Genomic DNA, 23,636 nt, shown 5'->3' with positions numbered 1-23,636 from the left:
GGGGGGAGGGGGGGCGCCGCGTCAGCGTCACGTGCCCGGGGCCGCGCGTCACGCGCCCGCCCGCCATCGCGCGGCCGGCGGCCCGCTCGCCCCGCCCCCCGCCAGGGGTCACGTGCCGCGGGGGGCGGCCGCTGGCGTGAGGCAGCGCGAGGCGGTGGCTGAGGGGGGCGGCCGCTGAGGGGGGCGGCCGGGAGCCTCCCCTGCTCCTGCTGACGGGGGCTCGGGGCTGCTGCGGTCTCTGTACGGGACCTTCTGCGTCCTCCCTCCCCCAGCTGCCCTGCCTCTGGGTTTTTGGGCAGCGTACCCATCGGAACCTGTCAAATTCCGCAGCAAAAGTGCTTCTGGCTCCCTGACGCTCCCCAAAGGTAGGCTTCTGGGTGTTGGCGTAGGTACTAAACATCAGTGATGTGTCTACCTGCACAACTTGGGCAAAGGCGTTTAAAACCGGGTGCACGTATGTTGTTGGTATGCTTAAGTCTAATGCTCCCTGAGCATTTTCCTCTTCTTGTAACAGTCTCTTTAAACGCAAAAAATCTGTTGTAATACTAAAAAGTGGACTAATTGAGAACCTACCTTCTTTTTGGCAGGTGCTGCCAAATGCTGAAGCTGTACCCATGAGTGAGTACTGCCAGCCTTATGCATCTATGGCCTCTGCGCCAGTCATTCCAGACTCTTACAACCATGTCCTGGCAGAGTTTGAATGTTTGGATCCGTTGCTTTCTGCGCTCAGGCTGGATTCTAGTCGTCTGAAGGTGAGTTTGTGGTGTTCATTTTTGTTATTCAATTAAAAAAGTTACCCTAATCAGTTTGTTATTCTAATTAGCCCACAAGCTTTATCATGTTCTTTGGGGGTTTGTGCATGCTAGCTTATGGGTGGTGTGCTATGGAGAAAGAAGAAGTGAAGGCAGAATCCTACTACAGTGTTTTCTTAATGCAACTGCAGGGTAAAAAATACAATCGTAGATGGTTGCTATCTTCTACAGCTTGTTTGGATCTCAGAAGAAGCAATTTTAATTTCTTTAGTGATGGCTCTGCTGCTAGTGTTTGAGGAGTGGCACACAAAGTTGGCAAGCAGTGAACTCTTTAAAAAGCAAAATAATAACGTAAAGAAAAGATATTGTACTTACTAGTGTCTATGTTCTGCATTATGATTTTTATGCCTTCAGTGCACGTGTATAGCTGTGTCGAGGAGATGGATAGCTCTAGGCAGCTCAGGAGGAGGACTGAATCTTATACAGAGAGATGGTTGGAAGCAAAGGCTCTTTCTTACTCATAAGGTAAGGGTAAAATATTCTGGACAAAAATATCCAGGGGAATTGGGACTGGGAAAGAGGTGTTTTCATGTTAATTTTTATTAAAGGAGTCAATGGGTATTTTCAGCTTGTTTAAATTGTCCAGATAAGGTAACATTTCAGACTGCTATGTGTTAAAAAGGGTTGTGGTACTGGTCTGTGTCCCCAGAGTGTGTGGTGTAATGTGTTTCATGAGGTGTGAAAGAAACGGCTTGAGAGGGACAGAACTCTGCTTATCCAATTCTTTCTTATAACAACAGCAGCAAAGTTACACCCTGAATGTATGAGTCAAAAGAAAACCCTCGAACGTGTAACCAGAGCGCCTAACGTGGATAACTACTAATGTTTGGGTATCCAAACTATGAACTACCTGAATAGGCAAAGAAAATATAGGCTTGCTTGTTTTTTCTGAAGGAGGTCAAGGAATAGGGATTGCTGTTCCTACCGCCCAGTAGTGTTTCCTGGGAGCCATTGTTGCTTCCACTATAAAATGAATGCAACCATCTTTGGAGGTTGCAAACATCTTGCTTAGTTCTGGCAAAACAACTTCCATAGGTACAAGGACAGGTGACTGATTTCTGTGTTCCCAGGCTAGAGGATGAGCTGTTGATTCTCTTGATCCAGTTGTGTTGTTGGCTGCTGCTTCTTAGAGTAAGCTCAGTGTTTGCAAACAGAACCCAAACAAACAAAAGCACCCGTATCACCACAAACTGGTGACAGCTGTTGACATTAATCTGTTTTATTTCATAGAGATAAAAGTTGTGTTCTGGCAAAGGTAGTACAAGAACGTTTATTACCCATGCTTACTGCCATACTTGCTTTCAGGAAGGTGCCATTTCCCGAGTTGCCTGCTGTTTGCATGATGAAGACTACGTTGCTGTTGCCACCAGGTGAGTGATGTACTTGGAAACCTGAATGGCGGATAAATATTTTGAAGTAACTTCTAAGTTTCAGACTGGCATCTGCTGAGAACTTGGAGGGAGGCAGGGAATTAACTGGTAGAGGCTTCAACAGAATAATTCTCTGCGTAGTTTGCTTATTCTTTTTTTCGGACATAATTATTCTAGGAAGAAGCTGTATTCCTGTAACAGAACATCCATGAGAGAGCTAAGCATGCAAAGTTATGATAAATGTACCCTTGAGACCCTTCAGCATCAGAAGAAATGTTTTCAGTGATACGGCAGAGTGAAATTTGTAGTTGATATCACGTTGTTTAAAATTTAAATGCATATTTTTGCTTATGCTTAGCATCCTTGCTGGCAATGCCAGCTCTGAGGTGGACTTCTTGCTTAGGTTTTCTATTTCTTTGGGATAATGCATTTTTGTCACTGATAAAAAGCTGAATGCCTTTAGAACACTTATGCTCAAGCTGTGTTTTCTTTTAAATGTTGCAGCCAAGGTCTCGTAGTAGTCTGGGAGCTGAATCAGGAACGTCGTGGGAAACCAGAACGGATTTATGTTTCCTCTGAGCATAAGGGCAGAAAAGTCACAGCTCTATGTTGGGATACAGCAGCCCTCCGTGTTTTTGTAGGAGATCATGTGGGAAAAGTATCAGCCATCAAGATTAACACATCAAAACAAGGAAAGGTAAAACGTCGCATACTTCGGGATAAAGAGGTTCCCAGGGGGTGCTGTATGGATTATTTTTTTTTTTTAAGAGATGTAGAACAGAGGAAAATTTCCTTTGGCTGTTGGGAAAGCAAACTTTCTGGGTAGCTTTGACTGCAAGAGAAACAGTCTACTGAGATAACAGTAGAAATCCTTGCAATTCCATACCCAAACCTTTTTTAGCTAATTTACTAACTCAGTGTAAAATTGTTTTCAAATCTATAGAACTAAAAATTTTGTGTGATTTAGCAACACAGAGATGCTGGATTCAGACTGACCTTGTGCGGGTAGGTTCTGACAGAAATTTGTCCAGACTTCAGAGATTAGAGCAAATCCACAGTTCATCTTAAATTTGTTTGCTATGATCAAGATCAAGCATGGTCTCGTAGAATTCCCTTCAGTACAGGACAGAGCAGTATTAAAATAGTGTGTTTGTACTGGCTGAGCTTCTTCCTCTTGGAGTTGACAAGTATCCAAGTATTCAGTTTTGGCATTTCTGAGCCTGATGAACTCCTTGGACCCCTTAGACTCTGGGTGCAGTGCCAGCCACATGTTTTGGTCCTCAGCTCATCTGTCAGTCTGAGAAAGGGCAGTCACAGACTCTGATTTTTTCTGGGCTTCCTGGATCAGTGTGAAAGCTGTGTATGTTTATCCTTCTTCTTAAATGTGTATTTCTTGGGATCTGTCTGGATACTCTCATTCCTGAAGATGCGGAGTAGTTAAAACAAATGGTGGGTGGACACAAAGTTTAAACCAATTACGCTTCGTGCAAAAGGCATGCACGTTAATGAATAGCAGCCTGATTTCTAGTCTTTCAGTGTTTCAAGTTTTATCATGACTAGGTCATTTCCTTCTCCTTTTAGTTGGTAAGATGCAGCACAACCTGGAAGTAGGCATGTTCCTTCAGGTTGTTTCCATCCCTCATGAGAGACTTCAGAAGGAAAATTGTCTTAAACGTAGCAAGAACATTGCATTTAAAGAGCAAGAAAATCAGCTGTGGAAGGATAGGGGAGAAGGGCAAGACCCATGAAATATGTGCCTGCTTGGGCATGTTAAGACTGTTGGATCTCAAATGCCGTGTGGTTTGTTCAAAATAAGCAATTGACACCTTCATAACAAACAAGACAGCTTTAAACTGTCAAACATGGTGATTGTCCACTAGAAAATGGGAGCGCACTTTGCGGTAGTTTCTTATTCATAAGAAGTCTGTCTAGGACTCTGTTCTGGCACCCATGCAAGCTGAGAGACTTGAGTAATTAAGAGCATTTGGGTAATTCACTGCTGGGTAATAGAAAAAGTTTGTGAGTGTATATAAACCACCTAAATCTGATGGATTTTTTTTTGTATTTAGTAATCTCTCAGATCTGTCTCTATAAGACTTGGCTGAAAGTACCTGTTGGGAGAATTGAGAGAATTGGCAAGTGAACAAAGCTTACAAAAGAGACCCTCGTGAAGTTACAAAAACACTCTTAAAAAATAAAAAAAGTCTGTGTGCTGTAGGATAAGATTTCTTTTCTTAAAACTTTGGTAATGGAAAACTTCAGTAATGTTTTTGGGAAGAGGATGATTTTAGATTCCTCCATCTCTAAGCATTAGAACCTTGTTTCATGGGGGAGAGAGGAGAGGAACTGCATTGCCTTGCTTTGTCTTAGGCTGTATATTCAAGTGTATGTGAGCCTTTTCTGAATTTTGCAATTTTAACTTAATGAAATAATCTTTATGCTGAACTGAGGCCCAGTATGCGTTTTTTGTCTTTTTTCTTTAAACTGTAGGCTGCTGCCACTTTTGTGATGTTTCCCGTTCAGATTATAACCACTGTAGATTCCCGTGTTGTTCAGCTCGATTATTTGGATGGGAGACTGCTCATATCTTCACTTACACGTACTTATTTGTGTGATACAGAGAGGCAAGTTATGTTTTTCTTGTAAAATAATGGACTTGCAAGGCTGCTCCGCAGCCAGGTGGGTTGACTGCAGAAGGCTTTTTTCAGCAATTGCTGAAAGAGGAAAAAAAGCTCATGATCTGAGGTTTTACTTAAACTAATAAATATCGCTACACCCCGTATGTTATAAACTTTATGCAGGCTTCAGAATTTAAATTCTGCAATGAAGAAAACAAACGATCAGTTCAGCAGTTAGGATTTAGTATTTTTATTCTTCAAGAACAACATAAAATTAATTAGAGCCTTTGTTAATGCTGCCTTAACAAATGCATTTTCTTCACTAGAGAGAAGTTTTGGAAAATTGGTAACAAAGAGAGAGATGGAGAATTCGGAGCATGTTTCTTCCCTGTTGGAAAAAACAACGGGAATCAGCAGCCACTCATATATTGTGCGCGGCCTGGCTCAAGGATGTGGGAAGTGAACTTTGATGGGGAAGTGCAAAGCACGCATCAGTTCAAGCAGCTGCTCTCATCACCGCCTCTCCCTGTTGTTACTCTCAGGTAACGCATGAGCCTTACCGGTGATAAACAAGCTAGGGACTTCGAGACTAGCTGAGAAGATGAAATAAACTCCCAGTGCAGTCAAAATTTAATCCTAGCTGTCATCTTAATGTGTTTCCATCTAATAATGAAAACCAGTAGTTAATTACTTAATTAAAAATGCCAAAGCCTTGGTTCTGTAGGTGTCTCTGTGACTATAGCAGTGAATTTTGCTGTCATAAGACTATGTACATTTAAGCCAGGTTTAGATTTAAAGGATTAAGAATGTGATACTATTATAGTTATATCTTGTAATAGATCATTTTTCTTTACAGGATGGATCCTCACTGCACGACTTCCAGCTGCTCTCCACAATCTTTATCTTTCCCCAAGCTACTGTATTTGACGTGAGTGTTGGTTTCCTGTTGATAAAGTAGATTTAAAAATCCTTTAATAAGTTGTGTATACTCTTAATTTGTATTATCAACTTAATGTTTTTGCATAAGAATTTTCCAAATATCATGTTAAACAACTGTCTCATTTGCTGTACTTTACATATATAAGGATGACGTTGGCTTATGGTGACTACTGCGATTAACTTTTGCCTGGTTGACATCTGCTTTGCTTGCAGTGAGCACTATGTCGTGACCTGGACGGAAAGAGGCATTTATATCTTTGTTCCCCAAAGTGTTCAAGTCTTACTCTGGAGTGAAGTAAAAGGTAAACTTTAAGAATCTTAGTTTGTAATGTGGTTTGTTACGTTTGTCATATCTGAAGTCCTTGCCTAACACAGAGTCTTTCAGGCTCCATTTCTACAGCTGGATTGCAGAACATTTATCAGAGAAATCATTTTTGTTGTCATCTGTCAGACATACCCTTGACTAGTAACCTTCTCTCCACCCCTTCCAACCAACTCCTCCCTCCATATTTCTGAGAAAAAAACCTGGCATAAAGTGAATCTTAAAATACAGTAACAAAATACTGTGAGGTAGTAACTAAACCCACAGTACTCTTTCCCTATTGCTGTTTATTCCCAGGTATCCCGTGAAGGGTGAACTGCTGAAAGCTGAAAAAACATTTTTCTAACATCTGTCTAACCAGTGAATGTATTTGTCACACGAGTGACACCTCATAAATAGTTATATGTGTATGGTTATAGGCACAGTCCTACAACTGTTGGTTGTTGTCACTTTTGCAGGGCAAGCAGGCGATCAGGCCCAGTCAGCATGGGTTTATGAAAGGCAGGTCCTGCTTGACGAACCTGATCTCCTTCTATGACCAAGTGACGCGCTTGGTGGATGAGGGAAAGGCTGTGGACGTGGTCTACCTTGACCTCAGTAAGGCTTTTGACACCGTTCCCCACAACATTCTCCTCGAGAAACTGGCTGCTCGGGGCTTGGACTGGCGTACGCTTCGCTGGGTTAGAAACTGGCTGGATGGCCGGGCCCAGAGAGTTGTGGTGAATGGAGTCAAATCTGGTTGGAGGCTGGTCACTAGTGGAGTCCCCCAGGGCTCGGTACTGGGGCCGGTCCTCTTTAATATCTTTATCGATGATCTGGATGAGGGCGTCCAGTGCACCCTCAGTAAGTTTGCAGACGACACCAAGCTAAGTGCGTGTGTCGATCTGCTCGAGGGCAGGAAGGCTCTGCAGGAGGATCTGGATAGGCTGGAGCGATGGGCTGAGGTCAACTGCATGAAGTTCAACAAGGCCAAGTGCCGGGTCCTGCACCTGGGCTGCAACAACCCCAAGCAGAGCTACAGGCTGGGAGATGAGTGGCTGGAAAGCTGCCTGGCCGAGAAGGACCTGGGAGTATTGGTGGATAGTCGGCTGAATATGAGCCAGCAGTGTGCTCAGGTGGCCAAGAAGGCCAACGGCATCCTGGCCTGTATAAGAAGCAGTGTGGCCAGCAGGTCGAGGGAAGTGATTGTGCCCCTGTACTCGGCTCTGGTGAGGCCGCACCTCGAGTACTGTGTTCAGTTTTGGGCCCCTCGCTACAGGAAGGACATGGACGTGCTCGAGCGAGTCCAGAGAAGGGCGACCAAGCTTGTGAGGGGTCTGGAGAACAAGTCTTACGAGGAGCGGCTGAGGGAGCTGGGCTTGTTCAGCCTGGAGAAGAGGAGGCTCAGGGGCGACCTCATCGCTCTCTACAGTTACCTGAAAGGAGGCTGTAGAGAGGTGGGGGTTGGTCTATTCTCCCACGTGCCTAGTGACAGGACGAGGGGGAATGGGCTAAAGTTGCGACAGGGGAGTTTTAGGTTGGATGTTAGGAAGTACTTCTTTACCGAAAGGGTTATTAAGCATTGGAACGGGCTGCCCAGGGAGGTGGTGGAGTCACCATCCCTGGAGGTCTTTAAAAGACGTTTAGATGTAGAGCTTAGGGATATGGTTTAGTGGAGTACTTAGTGTTAGGTCGGAGGTTGGACTCGATGATCTTGAGGTCTCTTCCAACCTAGAGAAATCTGTGAATCTGTGAATCTGTGACTTCTTCCTTCTGCCTCTCTCCCACCTTTTGGTGTTAAGTTTCCAATGCCTTTGTCTTTGAGTGTTTGCACATAGTGTAACTGTTTCCTTTGGAAACTGTTGAAAGGTCAAAGAGGTTTTCTGCTACCAAATCTTTTTGTTCTTTTTCAAAGCTAATAATGGTGCGCCTCTCTCATATTTATCAGTCTTAGTTTCGTTTTTCATCCTTCAAAGGAAAAGGGAACTTTAGCTTAAACGTACTTTTGGATGCTGTCTAGAAATGCAACTCTGGAAAGTTTTGATACTTGAATTGTGCTTTATAGTTGTTAGATGCTAGCTTAGTGCTCTTTAGTGTTTGTTCGCCATACCAATTGTGCTACATGTATTAGACTGTTGCACGTGCTTGTGCTCAGGGAAATAGGTTTTCACCTTCCTTCAGGAACAAAAAGGAATCCTGACGAACAATTTCAGTCCTTAACATGCTTCTGTGCATCTGGTTTTGCAGATATTCAGGATATTGCAGTTTACAAAAGTGAACTGTTCTGTCTTCATGCAAACGGAAAAGTTGTACACCTTTCCCTTCTGCTAGTAGACCGCTGCGTAGATCGTCTGATAAGAAGAGGGTTCTGGACTCTTGCTGCCAGGGTCTCTTGTCTCTTCCAAAATTCAATAATTTCTTGCAGAGTAAGTAAATACCTTTTTGTAAATGTTCCATGTAACTCCATTTTGTTCCTTGTTCTCTTACAATAAGTTCCATGGGTTTCTAAGGTTTGTATTTTCAGAGATTTTAAGAAGTCTGCTAGACCTTATACTTTTAGTATGAAAATTAGCCTGCATATGTAGTACCTTATTAATTTTTTCATGCATGCATTAGAAATAATAATGCTTCTGTTTACCTGTGTATTTTTAGGCAAGAAAAAATTTGCCACTAGACAAGCTGGAGCATTTGAAGTCTCAGCTGGATGCCTCAACTCAACAGGATCTCATTTCACGTCTGGAGGAACTGATCTTGAAGGTGGAACCTCTAGATTCTGCGTGCAGCAGTAGGAGAAGTAGCATTTCATCTCATGTAAGTGTATTAGTAATGCCAAAAATGTTAGCTAGAAGTCTTATCTTTGCGTCTTACAACCATCTTGTTGCTCTCTTTGTAGATAAGGCTTTTGATTATACTATGTCTACTATAGGCGATAATACTGGTTTTTAAAGTTACTTGGGGTAGGGAGGTATGAAATACTACTACTTGCATTCTTTAGGCTCTTACACCCCTGTCTTTGTGTTATTTTATGGCTAATGGTTGAGGTACCGACAAAGATAGATACAAAGAAGGCTTTCTCCACAGCTGAGTTTTGTACTTTGCCGTGCTTCAGTAAAGGTCATCTTGATTATAACTGTGGTCTTATCTGGTGAATACTGAATTTCTGAATGTTCAGAGCTGTCCTAGCCCTGTTTTAAAAATGGTCTCACTCTGCAGCTCAAACAGAAAGCTCTAAGGAAAAAATTAAGCATATTTGTAATACTCTTTTATACATAGAGCTGCTTGGCGTTGACTTCCCAGCAGTATTTCAAGAAAGGGGAAACATTCCGTAGTTAATACAACATGAGTTGCTTTCAATCTAAGTATTTTAAAAAGTGAAGCTTAAAAACCAGTAACATAAATTCCATCTTGACATGGTAAACGAATTTTTTTCCATTCCCAAATGGGAACGTAAACTACGTGGACTGACCATGAGCCAAAGGTTGTACATGTGTCTAGAAGCAGACAGTATTAGTGGATCCATAGTTGTGCTAGCTAGGTATGGTTTACTGGTAGAAAGAACATGGACTCGTCTGGATGCAGTCACATGGGGTGAAGTGGCTGGTTCACATACGGGACTAAAGCCAAGATATTTTTGTCTCGTGGTCTTGTACTGAGTATGCCAGTTGTTCCACAGGCTGCTTTCCTAAAAGCAATTGCAGTGTGTGCATCTTTATAATGTCACTGGACTATGCATTTAACAGCACGGGTGTCCTTTGCTGTTCTGGATCTGTCAGTAATCTGATCTTCCATAGGGTTTTCTCAGATGGTGAATTATGAAGTACTGTGAGGTTATTTCTGTTGGGATGGTTGTTTCAATTCATTGCAGGAAGTTGAACAAGGAAGTGCAACTCAAAAAACATCTGGCCCTTCTCCCTTGTCTGACAGGAAAGCTTCAGTGTCTTGGACTCTGGTATATATCGTGTTATTAGTCGAAGAGGCAGTCAGTCCGATGAAGACTCATGTTCTCTCCACAGTCAAACATTCTCAGAAGATGAGAGACTTAAAGAATTTCCTGCACACCAGGAAGATGAACAGGTGGAACTTGGTAATGTTTCTTAATGAAAATACGTTCTTCAGGTGCAGTATTTATTTATTTTACAAGAATTGATTTGCTCTGTGCTCTTATTTTCCACTATCAAGTTATCTATAATTAAATTTTCTAATTTGTTCAATGGAAACACAGTCACCCCACCCTCCAGTCAAACTTTCTTGAAACATTGGGGTGAAATACTGGCTCCACAGAAATGAACACATAAACAAAAGTGAGAAAGAATACAAAAGGTCCAGAGGGCTTTTCCCAAGCTGGAGTTTCACTCGAATTTTCTTCCCCCTCTGTGTGCAATTCAGCATTAATACTGAGACTGTCTTGGCTGACTATGGCAGTGTTAATTGAGCTTCAAATGAGATTCGTTTGATGTCCCTATCCTTCCAGTCTTTTTGGCTACAGGAAAGAATTTATTAGTCTTGTCTCTGGCATTATTTCTTCAGGGAAAACAAGTAGGCTTAGGGAGAGTAGGCTTAGCTTTCTTGCAGGATTTCATCTGTAAAGGGGATCACCTCTTACACATTTATACATTAGCATGGGAATGATATAATTGTTAATACCTAACATTTTAACTACTCAGGGAGTTTATTTCTTAACAAATACCTGTTGCTAGATGAAACATAGTGAAACAATGTGTCTTGTTCTCTGCTCTGAAGAGGAAGAAACCTGGGATGATAAGGAGCTTGTTTAGTTCAGGGTGCGGTAGAGAGGCTTTCTGTTAAAAAGGCTGCTCTTAGCTGTTGCAGAGATGTTTGAGGAGAAAGACAATTTGGATGCTTTGTAGGAGGAAAACCACAGTAGGGTGGGAGAATTTTTGCTTCTCTGTCAGTAGTGTGTCCTGTTGACTAAGGTACATGATGTTTGTAGCCCTTATGCTTACATTTGTCTCTTTACTTTCGTTCACCAAAAAAATGACAAGTGAGAAAATGTGCAGGAAGGATATAATTTCTAACATTAAAACTCTAAAATGAAGGGTCGTAGTTCTTGAACATTGTAAGTTAAAACTTTTCTATCTGTTCATTAAGTGATAGCAGATTTGCTGATTGTTCCAAGATAGAGAGGTTCTAGATGATTCTTGAAACACATGTACTTCATTTGGTATTTAAGAGCGATAGACTTAATGAATGACTTCATGTTTTTGCTGTGCTGCAGCTGGTTTCCCTGATCATATTTACGTAAGATGTCACAAGGTTTTAGGTTGCTAATTTGTATAATGAACAAAAGCACCCTTTTGGTCCCAGTCAGTTGTGACCTTTAGGCCCTATTGAGGGAGAGTGGATTCTGTTAGAATTTCTGTAATAGCACAGCATCTTTTCTTCTCAGCAGTGCAGATAGGTCTGACTGTTGCAAAACAGTGTCATTCTTACTCAAAAGTATCCTTTTTTTCTTCATCACACCCCTTAAAGATACAGTGTGCTTGTGCGAGGAAATGACTAATCAAAACACCCTGTAGATACAGGTAGGTATGTAAGAGTGAAGAGGAACTAGTCAGGGGCTCTGTATTTCCTGTGATTCTTGTCAAAAGCCAGAGAGTTATGGGTTTAATTGTGTTTTGAAGTCCCTTCAAATAGGAGTGATTTACACCTTAACCATGATTTGTGTTTCTGTATGTTCAGATATAGTTTCCCTTTTAGGAAATAGGGCTGTGTGAATTGATGCATACTACAACGTTCAATTTTCCTATCTGCTTAAATAACTGACAGTGGATTAAATCAATTTTTTTTGTCTTTGAAATGAACTGTAAGGTTATGTATAAATGGTAAGTTTTCAGACAGTTGTTGCTGATTGTCATTTGTCTTGTTATAGAGCATAAAGGTTTGAAGTCGGTAATAAAATGGTCCTTGAGACTAGGTAATGCTTTTCTGTCTCCCCACAATCTTCAACATGAAATACTGAAAAATATGATTATTCCACGCAGATTATCTAGGAGTGAATTAGTGACCTGTGCTTTGTTTCACTGTTTCATTTTTGCCAGGCCATTGTTTCATGACTCTTTATTTCAATTCCATTTGTTAGACAGCGTATCTCATGCATCTGTGGCGGTTGAGGCTGACCGGAGTGAGACATTCCTCCCATTCAGTATTCCTTTGTCATTTCGTTCCCCATCTCCTCTCGTCTCTCTCCAAGCTGTGAAAGAAAGGTAAAACGTGCAGGAGGTTCATTCATCCATTACATCATTCTGTTTTATGTCCTGTGAATTTGTAGCATTGTCTGATTTAGTTCATACTCTGCTCTGCAAAAATGTAACACCTGAAATGAAACACTGGAGATGCAGTCATGCTTGCTAGGCTATTTAAAGCTTTCATCTTGACTCTAATGAAGATACGAAGAGCTGCTGTAAGTAAGCTTCAGTGCAGCCAAGGTTTCAGCCTTAGTTTTCTGAATGTCTGCTAAGAATATTTAACATAACCATGTAAACTGTGGCAGTGGTTTGTACTCAGAAAGAAACTTACTAAACATATTGTTTTAGATTTTAGCTTTTGTGCTACTTGGATTTCTGAATGATAAGGGCTTGTAGGCAAAAACTAAAATATTTGAATGGTGCTAGATATTGCCAAAACACACTTGTGAAGTGTACTGTCTAGCTTGCCATCTTTCTCCCCTCATGCGGCACCTTTCAGTAAATCTAATGAATTTCTCAAATGTTCATGGAATAATGGTAGCTTATGCCAGGTGCAAGTAAATATGGTAGCGTCCATTTTGTGCAGAAATCAAATTGCCTTTTAAAAACTCACTTCAACATATAAAGCAAATGGTGTTAAATACATGACTTAAATAATTCTTGTGAAGCTGGTGTGTTTCTTAATCAAAAAGTTACTGCTCCATAATGATGGTTTGAATCATTACTTCTTCTTTAATCACTTAGGTATGTCAAATATATTCTGCAACAAGAAAAACATAGTTGATATCAGTAGTGTGAGTATCTCAGAATAGCTTTCAGACATACATGCATTGTTATGAGTTCTTTCTAAATCATAAGCAACTTTTAGGAGTTTGACTGTAAACAGTAATAGTAAATAGAACTTAGTTTTAAGTACCCTCTATGTTCTATTTATGATTAAATAAAGTAAAATCATATTTTACAGTTACTTTTTTAAAGTTTCCCTATAATTCTAAAAAAAGGTGTGGTGTTTTTTGTTTTTTTTAAGGCTCCTAAACGAGTTCTTAGTCAGAAAGCAAGAGGCTGAGTTCTTTGTTCAGCTCTTGATAACATGGTTCTCCTCATGGTAGAAATGGGTTTCTGTGTGCTCGTTGGGATTTCTCTTGAATAAAATACCTGGGAGGAAAAAAAAATCGATGACGAGAAGGATGTTTTTAGTGAGCTTTATAATCTGAAGAATTAACTTTGAGTGCTGTAAAACCATTTCTTACTACTAAGAGGGCCATCATTTCCTAATGCTTTCCTGATGCTTTATTAGCCCTAAAATGAAATGTAGCCAATCTGCATTTATTTGTGTACAAATATATCAAAATCTAAGCACTAATGTTAGTATGAGAGCCTGTTTTTTCAAGCAGCAAAAACCCCAAGTCATAAGTACGTCAATTTTTGATTCTTTGTGCTGATATTACAGACCATGACTCAAGTACGAATTCTGAGCAGTTTCTTAGGGAGTTTTGTTCTCGTTGTCCATCACTGGTGAGATCCCGTTCTCAGAAGTTCTTCAGGTTATAAAGACATCTGAAATGATGGTTTGAATGGAAAGAAAGTGCTTGATTGTTTCAGTTGTGAACTTTGAATTTGACATGGTCGAACTTCTGACTTCTAGTGTTTCCAGCTTTGTACGCAAAACTACCGAAAAGATTGGCACACTTCATGTGAGTCCTGATATTAGAGGGAGGCAAGAAGCAAAGGATGACGAGCAGCAGCAGGAGGTGGCTGTCAGTCTTCTAGCATCTCCCCAGGAAGAGAGAGCGTGAGTGCAAAATCACGTTGTCTTAGCAATTGCATTTACTGGGTGTTCTGAGGCTAGCAATCTAAAGAAAATGTACCGTTTCAAGGAGAACGGAGAGCTCTGTTTGTTTGTGTTTTTCCAGCTGCTGTTTGTTACTCTGGTGGGTTTAGCTGGTTCTAGCTGGCTTCTTACCTAGAAACTGGTTCAGAACGTTGGAGCGTGCAGTCTCCGCAGTGCTGTAGTTACTGAATTGTAAGAACGTAGCGTAATCAGCAACTCTTATGTAGCATACCTGTGATGCCTGCTTGGGGTATGAGTCCAACAGTTTATGTCCTGCACTTACAGAGTGGGGAGTCAACACACTTTTCTCCCTCAAACCGTGTTTTATGGTACCTATAAAACATAATGGCTGTCCAATTAACACAGAGCTAAACTGTTTCATATTCCAGTAATTTTATAATGTATGGTAACTTTCATATGGTGTCATACTATTTTTTTATTTAGTGTCTTCAGAAATCTGCTGTAGTTAGAGCGGAAGCCATAATAAAGGCCACAGAATTATTATTATGGTTGTTCTTCATGTCCAATTCATCTGTAACTTTTGCTGAGCTGTTCCTTCTATAGAAATGGGAGCTTTATTTTTTTAATAATGGAATTAATGTTGTTTCCTGACAAATCTGAGGAAAATCCTCATGTAAATTATTAAATACAATACTTCAGTGAAAGCTGAAATGAATGTGTTTTTCTAGATCAGAGCCACAGAGCTGCCAGCTTCCAGAGGAGGATCATCTAAGAGATCTCAAGGCTGCAACAACAGAAGCTGTGTAAGCTGGGCAATTTTTAGTGTCTAGATGTGTTGGGCTTTAGTAGAAAAATGACTGATTTTTTTTTCACTACAAACATGTAAAAGTAATGTTGTGTCTATTAATGCTACCTGTAAAGCTCTCACTTTGGTTAATGATTTGTTTCCCCTGTTTAAAACCAAGCAAACCCACTATAAGCTTGGTTAGGACAAAAGGGTAACACTGAGGAATTATATCCTAACTACAAGCATGCTTAAAACAAACAAACAAACAAAAAAAACATATAACAATGGCAAAAAAGAAAATCAATCACAAACACAATGCACGCAAAAAAAACCCCACACCTAACAAAAATCAGTTCTGAAAGAAAGCCTGGGGAAATCAGGAGGTACTAACAGCAAATGCAGATGGTACAACTAGCCTAAACTCTGTTTGATGCATTCAAAACCACAAAAACGGCAGCAAACTGTAATTTAAATTCAGGAGTATACTTTGAGTTGCACAAAACATACATAATGTTTCACTTGTGATGTCTTACAGCTGTGAAGCAACTTAAGTTTCTTTTTTTCTACAGAGCCAAACTCCAGGATCCCCTGGTTTTGTTAGAACCACAGTGCATGAGAAGGGTTTTACGGGAATGGCTTGTCTATCTGGAAGAAAAATTTGGCAGCAGAGAGCATTTTGATTCCTCTGTTAGGAAGAGCAAGACTGTATGTGCTGAAGAACAGAGGGAAGTCCTGGAGGAAAACCTGCAAGTAAATCCAACTGGTGGAGACCTAGCAGAAAAAGAACCGAATAGTATCTTGGAAGACTACACTGAAAGTAATGATGAAACTTGTGAAAGCCAAAATGTATGTGAAAATAGCACTAATTTCAAGGGACCTTTGGGTGGCTGCTTTCAAATATCTCCTCCATGTGACCTAGAACCAGATGTTCAGAAAGATCTTGTGGAGCTGACAACTCTGTGTTTTGAGCTGAGTGTATTTTCTTGTGGAAATGGTGATTCAGAGGAAAGCTTTGATCAAGGTCTGCCACTAGCAGCTTTGTCGACCTTGGCTTGTAGGTTTATACAAAACTACTTCTTTCTTCTGGATTTGAAAAGACTAAAGCAGTGCATTATAACCACGTATGCAAACAGCCCTAATGTATGGGAAACATATATCGCAGGATTGAAAGGTAACTAATGAAAATTTTATTCCTAGTAGACTGAGAGAAAGACTTTGTTTGGGAAGAAAAAGAAAATAAAGTTTGAAGATTCCCATTTATGCCTGCAAATTTTCCTTCTGTGGATATAGTGGGGGAAGGGGATTGGTGGGTAGAAGGTTTTGTTCTGTTTTGGGGTTGTTTGCTTGGTGTTCCCCAGAAGGCTAATGTAGGGAAAAACTACTGGCTTCTAGGAGAGAATGGTATTCCCCTCACTTTGCAATTCCACAGAAACTACTTCTGAAGCTGTTAAATTTATATGGAGCTTGTTGGTTGAACGGTGTGGCAGTTACAGACCAGATCTATGTAAAAGCAAATATATGCCCTTCAACGAGCAGAAAAATCATGTGTAAAATCAAATATCTATAGAAATAAGGCAGAAGGTAGGAGATGGGGCTTCAGTATTTGCATTAGAAATGGAAGGCCTGACTTAAAGAGCATTGTCATTAGTGTGAAACAAGGCTGAATGGTCCTATGCGAGTGAATGGCTTGTGATCGCTTCAGACTTCCTTTTTCTGCAGAAATCCTTTTGACGTTTTTGATTTCTCTTTAGTCTTATTGAAGTAAAGCTTCCTGATTATACTGGAAAACAGAACCACGTCTGTTCTCTGCATTCAGCTTCTGCTTTATGTGTTTTCTTTTAAGAGTGACTTAAAGGCTTAGCATTAATTTGGCACTAACGGAGATCAGTCAAAGAACAGAATCTTGCTTTGATGGGTGGCATGTGGTGTTGGGCTTCTGGGAATTTGTTCATAATTTGTATCTTCATGAGAGCTTTAAAGTAACGTATACATTCCCAGTTTGCTCTCAGCTGGACTGTACTTGTGTTTGTAGACTGTTACCAACATTTCATCAGGATCTTGGTTTATGATGAATTCTGCTTTCTGTGAAGTCAGTGACCAAACTAAAGTTTTTATTTATTAATAGAAGCAAAACATACTATACTGAAAACTGCAGACCTACATTATATTTAGCAAGCCATATGTCCTGCAGTGTTTTTGTTTTTTTTTTTTCACAAGAGAAAAACTGCGTCCTCTGAAGTCCAAAGACTTCAGAAAGGAGAAATATATCAAGAATATTGTTCCATGCCTTCATTGTATCATTTATAACTGAAACTTGAAAGCACTGCCTCCAAGTGATGTTGACTTCCATGACATTTCATGACTTGTTCATTAACAAGTGTTCACTTGTTGCTACTGTTCTGAGGAAGTACAAAAGGTAACTTGTATCTGTACATGTAACAACAGCTCTGAGTGTGTTAAGGCAAAACACTGTCTGTATCTTGTAACATGTGCACTAATTTATTTCAGAACTAACTTGTCACAGTTCGGTTGCTTTGGCAATGGAAAATGAAGATATGTTGAAAATACTGAAACTGTTGCATGACCTGGGGCCCTGGGATGATGGCCCTCTGTTACTGGTACATGCTCAAAGGTAGCCAAGTCCTTTTTTTTTTTCCTCTTCTCCATGTTGTCAACTTGCTAGCAGGAATTGGTTTTGAGAGCTTCACACTGTATGAAGCTTTCTGGGAATCTCTTCAGAAGATCACCTTTCTGAAAATGGTATTTGTTCTGTCTCTCTTTAGGCTTTATGAAAAATTTGGTGAAACAGCTCTTCGGCCCTTGATCAAGTTCCACCCCTCCATTTCGCCTTCTGATATCAAGCAGCTTTGTAAGAATGATCCAGCTCACTTCTTAGCATATTTAGATAGCCTGGTGAAGTCACAGCCAGAGGATAAAAGGTAAAGGGAATAGAGAGCCTTTCACCTGTGTGCTGCCTTCATCACGCAGATGTGATTTTTTTGTTTGTTTGTTTAACTGTTTTGATATTTCTGTGCTTGGTGCTCTTTATCATTAGTTTCCAAATCATTCTGCCAGTTTTAGTTGGTTTCTCAGTATGGATTTTATTAGCTTAGGTGCTAGTTCTAATATTTTTTTTCTGCAACTTACTTTCAAAATAACCTGATATTTTTGTTCTTGTGCCTACTGTTCAGCATACCCAGGTTAGACAGTATTTAGGGAAAAAAAAAAAGCAGGGGGAATCCAACCTCTGTCAACTTAATGGTTTTCTGTGGCTCCCTTCAGTGCCTAGGAACATAAATGATTCTATTTTTTTCCATACTTAATTTTAATCATGTTTTACTTTTTTTCTCGTGTGCAATTTTTGTGTCTCCATGTATCTGGTATATTTAAAATCAGTATTTTTTCCCCATGTGCTTTGTTTTGTAGGTCATCTCTTCTTAGATCTCTTCTGCAGCCGGAATCAATACGACTGGATTGGTTGTGCTTGGCAGTTTCTCTTGATGCACCACAAAGAGCAAATACTGTGGATGTGGAAGGAAATCCCAGGTAAAGCGAGGTTCACCCGAGGTTCTGAGTGCAGCAAAAAGCTGTTCTGCAGGCTTAGGTTTTATATGACACTTTGGATGTCAGTGAATCCTTGGAGCATTTTGCATATTGCAGAGTTCAGCAGAAGCAACCAAAGGATTAAATAACTACCTGTAATACCTTATTGAATGACTGTTCTTGCTGAGACTACGCCATGTCTCGTTAATGTTCCTACTTCTATTTGATAAACCTGAATTTCTTGTAGAGAGAACTTTTTTTTTTTTTGGAAGAAAACCATTAATGTTTTGAAACAAAAATTTTCTTTGTCTAGGCCACGATCGCATTTGTTTACATGGGGCTACAGCCAGCTCATTCTGCTTTTGGTTAAACTCCCAGCTGATTTTGTTACAAAAGAGAAAATGGCAGACATCTGTAAATCACATGGGTAAGACGAAAGCTTGCTAATTCTTTATACTTGCTTAGCTGGTACTCTAACCCCAAAAAGATACAAATGAAAAACACTTATCTGCTCCTAGCTTGAACAAGTTTCACTCAAAAAAATTTCCTGTTTTGAGGATGAATTTTAGGAGTCCAATTTAATGCATCTGATACCCCTTGTGAGCCCGCTCTGTGATGAGCCGTATGATTGTTGGCATTCAAGAAATTCCGTTGCTTCTGTCTTCATTAAGTGAATATTTAATTATTGTTCATTTCAGTTTAGGATGAATATTTGATTCCTGGAAATTTTTACTCTGTTATTTAAGGTTTTGGCCTGGGTACCTTTTCCTCTGTTTGGAGCTGGACAGAAGAATAGAAGCCTTTACTAATATTGCTCATTTGGATGATCTGAGCCTATTGAATGAAGAAGATGGTTAGTGAATCTTAAGCTGTGTATACATTTCTGCAACATCAGAACTGCCCTTAGTCTCTACTGATTAAGTTTCTCAAAAGTAGAGTTAAGCTGTTTTTAGTGGTGGTGGGTTGTTTTCTTTTTCTAATTTTTGAAGTGTTTTAGTAGCAGTTTCACTTGCTGGGTATACAGCAGCATATTTGAAAAACCTAAGTGGGAGTTATGCTCTTGCATCTTCACACGGTGTTTCATGAAATCAGTAATTCTAGAAAACATTTAACAGCTCAGGAATGTAGGGTTGTTTATCAGGAGTAAAAGCTAGATTTGGAGGAATAGCTAGCCTCCCCACACGGCACAGAACTTCCCCCACTACACACGTTTATACACACACAGTTGCAATGAGCAAAGTATTGTCCCAGTAGCCTTAAGATGAACAAAACAATTATTTGTTTTTTGACTTGACAAAGCCTCAAATGCTGAAGTATTGCGAAGCTTTGTGTATAGTTCAGCACTGAATCTTGACACTGAGTCAGTCAAGGCAATATAATTCTGTATGCAATTTGCTTGTTGATAACACTTGATTTTCTTGCATTTCTAAAGAGAAAAATAGAATAGCTAGCTTCCTTTTTAGGTATGGATCTGTTTAAAACAGTAGGCTTGTAATAAACCTTGTTTTACAAACAACGTAACAAATTTGGTTTTGCATCTAGGTTCAATTCCAGAGACCATAGAAGAATGGAAGTTTCTTCTGCATCTTGCACAAAATCACAGCGCTGTTTTCCACCACCATGGACCACAGAATGGGAATGCTGTCAGCAATGGTATCCCCAGCTGGCCAAACTGCATCACTGTGGAAAACATAGCTCTCCTATTAGCAAAGGCCATTGGCCCAAATCGTGCCTTGCCTCTATTGCAAGAATGTGGCGTGATGCTAGAATTGTCTGACAGATTTACTGGAGTGTGTGAGATACTGCGAATTGCTGAGAAAAGACAAAGGTAAGATGATGCAGCAGCAGTTCTGTATATGCACACCATTCATCTTAGATCTTCTTGGTGCTTTAAAGTTTCAGTTAACAAAAAGATAAAATACTTCACACTTTTACCTTGAATTTTAAACTCACTGAAACATGCTCTTTTATTTAAGAACTATGTATTATGCAATATAGGTACCTTAAAATGGGGAGACAAAAAGGAAATGGAAAACTGTACATTAGATATATGTGAAGGAGGTTCCATGTAGAGAGTCTGATCTGACCCCTCCAGAGAAGGCATGCATGATGATGTCATGATATCACGTAATTGTGTTTTTGACATTTGACAAACTGCTTTAAAAAGCAAAACCGTTGTTGTTAGTTTTTTTTAACTGTTTAACTGTTTTAACTGTTTAAACTGTTTTTAAACTGTTTAACCTTTTCCTTTGTTTTTCTTGCAGAGCCCTGATTCAGTCCATGTTGGACAGGTGTGACCGGTTTTTGTGGTCTCAGCAAGCATAGAAAAAAAATGGGAAAACTTTGGGATCTGTAATGTGTATATTAAAGTGCCTCTTAAACTTTCAGGCTCTTAAAGAAATGAACTTCTCCCTAAAAATTCAGTTGTATTGAGTCAACATCCATCTGACAGGTATTTGACTGGTAGTTGTTCACAGTTCTTTCTTATTCATTAGAGATGAGTTTTACACTCCAGAACTTCAATCAAAAGAATCCAGTATTTATCTCAAAATTAAGCTCACAGATTTCCAAGGTGAAAATGCCTTAATTTATTTTCTGAGTCTGCATGAGTTAAGCGTTAAGGGTATGAGCCACTAAGGATCAAATCATGGTGTATAGATTTTTTTTTCATTGTTTGAAAACATGAGAAGCCATTCCTGGGAAAGATTTAAGCATGTAATTTTTCGTTTTCCTGTAAATAATACTTACTTTTTCAAGTAGCTGTAGAAGTACTTGGTGTGATATGTATTTTTTTCCTCTTAAATTATATGCACAGTTCTTATCCATTTGCAATTAATTATTTGTGACAAGTCTTAAAATAGAGAGAAAATATTTCTCAGGAGTGGGTTAATGGAAACCTGATGAAAAGAACTTACTAAATAAACTCACTGTTAAACTATAAGAGTGATATTTCTAAATTGCCTATATCTGCTTATGAAATATGAGTAGATTTTGGCTGTGATATTTCGACAGACCTCAGGACAGCAATATTCCACAGTGATTTTTGACCTTTTAGAAAGCAAGAGGACTACATATCTTAATCTAATATTTTCTTAGAAGCTGAATGTTTAGAGTATTTTAGATCAATGCCATTGAGCAAGAAATCTTTAAATATCTGTTAGAATATGAAGACTCATAAAATCACTTGGATTTAATTTCTCGTTTACAGAACTATGTTTTGTATGAGTACTGTTTCTGCACTTAACGCCTGTTTGAACAGTTTTCTTTCTAGGCTACTAGTTTTGACCCTTTTCACTGTCAGATTCTCACAATTTTAGCAGAAGGCCGTGGTGTCTGATCAATAGTTGATTTTTGTTAAGTGTCATTTAAACAAAAAAAAAATACTGCATGCATTAGAACAAAATTTTATTCTCTTCAAAATCTGTAACTTGGTCAATAAATGCCTTGAAAGCATTTCTTTACACAGATCTAAAAAGAATCTTAGGTAGATTTGCAGGATTTATACAGTTCCCAAATAGTGCTTTTATTTTCATCAAAATAGGACTATAGTAATACAGCTTTCAGACTTGGATGGGTGCAGTCTGACTCTTTCATCTCAATTGCAGGAAAGACTTTATTGTGGAGAGTTGGTTACTTCACTAGAGGAAATGAAGCTACAGATAGAGAATTAGTAGCAGGCTTTCATCTCTTAACACTGTTGCTTGTGGAAAAGCCAATAAGTAAGTACTTCTAAAAAAGAAAACTTTAAACATTTTAGGTTTTATATTTTGACATGGAAACAGGACAGATCCTTCTGTCAGAAGCACACCGTGCCCTTATGTTACATTACAGTAAGACTGTTGGAGTAGGACCCAGGCACTTGCAGTATGTGGTGAGGTTAAACAAGTCAGATGATGTCAGTGTCTGCTTATCTGCCAAATGAACACACTGCTACCTCAGTGACTGTTAGGCCTAGCTGTTTCATGCAGTACATCAAAGCTTTAGCTGAGTACTAGTGTTGCCTTTCTTAGGGGAAGTTAGCTGACTTATCTCTAGATTTAACTGTTCTACTTTATTTGTTCCATGTACATTGTATACATAGCATTCTTTTTCACTTCTGTGAATGTTTTGTATGCTCGATTAACTTTTGTTGAGTGGTGTGTTTTTTTTTTTGCAATAAATCATAACTTTCCACTCAAAGCTTTTCTTGTTCTTAAATTTTTTGTTGGAGTAGTCATGCAGCTAATGTAACAGGAAGTATTCGTTAAAATCTGGTATCTAAAGTGAGCTTGTGTTGATGACTTCAGTTAACTTGCTTGTCAATAAAGAGTAAAAATTTACTTTTTGAAGAAGAGTTGGAAAAATTGCTGCTTCCTATTCTTAATGCATATGTTTTCATCATATATGGATAATGTGAAGGAAGTGTGATATGAAATGGTCTCATGTTTAGAATTTAGTTGCACAGAGCAATGCTATCATCCTAAGGCTTCCTGAAGGATCCCCCTTACCAGCTCTTCATCAGCCAGTTAAGCATACACCACTGGTCGATTAAGCCAGCCTGCAGTGAAGCAGATGAGCTGTGGCTCATCTGTTGTTTTGGTGACAGGTGGTGGCAGGGACCCTTGAGAAGCAAAAATCAATAAAGAAAGGCTTTGCCTGGAGCAACTCTAGCTAGCTTTTTTCTCCTCCTCAAAAAAAAAAAACCTCTACCTGGCTCAAAGCACTTATTTCACCATTAGAATTATCAAAACCTACCAGGAACTGTGTTTTATTTAAGGTAAACATCTATATGTACAATCTGTTTCTTGAAGAGGGGCCATGTTTGCAGTTACTAAGTCTATAAGTCTGATGTCAATGCTAGTAATTATTGCATGGACCAGCATGGCAGAAGTCCTGAAGTGAATTCTTGCTTGAGTAAGCTAGGATAAGGCCATCTTCCCAGAATATGGACAAATAGCATGTATTACTGTTCCTGAGCGGGGAATTCACCTCATACCATTTCCCAGTCAGAGGCTTATTGATTTAGATTGCAAAATACCGAGATTGCAGAATGACTGCATTTGTAGATACTTAAGATTAAAAGACAGTTTGAGGGATAGAACTTCTGAATAGTGTTTTGTTTTAACTGTATCAGTGTGTATAAAGTCAGAAGACAGTCTCAGAGTGGCTCTTACATATGCTACCTTTACCTGGTGTGCACACGTAGCCTGTGCTTCAGTGCTAGAACAGAAGGGAATATTTTGCTCAAACACTTGTGCTTGTTCAGTGGCAGCTTGCCTATGTCTCTGT

The 23,636-nt window shown here is 39.6% G+C and overlaps 1 protein-coding gene across 2 annotated transcripts; it reads left to right on the top strand.

Annotated features, from left to right (window-relative positions):
- Nucleotides 1-68: 68 nt before the first annotated feature.
- Nucleotides 69-22,547, top strand: HPS5 (HPS5 biogenesis of lysosomal organelles complex 2 subunit 2). 2 transcript variants are annotated; one of them, XR_014585334.1, is made up of 24 exons: nucleotides 69-365; nucleotides 588-752; nucleotides 1,167-1,277; nucleotides 2,118-2,182; nucleotides 2,687-2,879; nucleotides 4,673-4,806; nucleotides 5,127-5,342; nucleotides 5,657-5,728; nucleotides 5,953-6,041; nucleotides 8,288-8,466; nucleotides 8,693-8,851; nucleotides 9,965-10,124; nucleotides 12,141-12,264; nucleotides 13,892-14,038; nucleotides 14,767-14,841; nucleotides 15,395-15,996; nucleotides 17,334-17,457; nucleotides 17,609-17,764; nucleotides 18,252-18,371; nucleotides 18,682-18,795; nucleotides 19,115-19,221; nucleotides 19,911-20,196; nucleotides 20,633-20,820; nucleotides 21,974-22,547. XR_014585334.1 is itself a non-coding variant. In XM_083838993.1 (23 exons), exons 2-23 carry the CDS (start codon nucleotides 615-617, stop codon nucleotides 20,691-20,693), a joined length of 3,432 nt encoding a protein of 1,143 aa, XP_083695119.1. In that variant the 5' UTR covers nucleotides 70-365; nucleotides 588-614; the 3' UTR covers nucleotides 20,694-22,547. The 2 variants fall into 2 exon arrangements, 1 of the variants encoding a protein (XP_083695119.1); XM_083838993.1 differs by having other exon boundaries at nucleotides 70-365; nucleotides 20,633-22,547.
- Nucleotides 22,548-23,636: the final 1,089 nt, after the last annotated feature.

Source organism: Anser anser (assembly GCF_964211835.1).
Source record: "Anser anser genome assembly, chromosome: 5".
Taxonomy (NCBI): domain Eukaryota; kingdom Metazoa; phylum Chordata; class Aves; order Anseriformes; family Anatidae; genus Anser; species Anser anser.
This window is presented reverse-complemented; position numbering and strand designations above follow the sequence as displayed.

Coding starts and splice junctions, on each gene's coding strand:
- HPS5 (XM_083838993.1), top strand. CDS start 615: ATGAGTGAGTACTGCCAGCCTTATGCATCTATGGCCTCTGCGCCAGTC. Junction 4,807..5,126: donor TATTTGTGTGATACAGAGAG/GCAAGTTATGTT, acceptor TTTCTTCACTAG/AGAGAAGTTTTGGAAAATTG. Junction 8,467..8,692: donor ATTCAATAATTTCTTGCAGA/GTAAGTAAATAC, acceptor GTGTATTTTTAG/GCAAGAAAAAATTTGCCACT.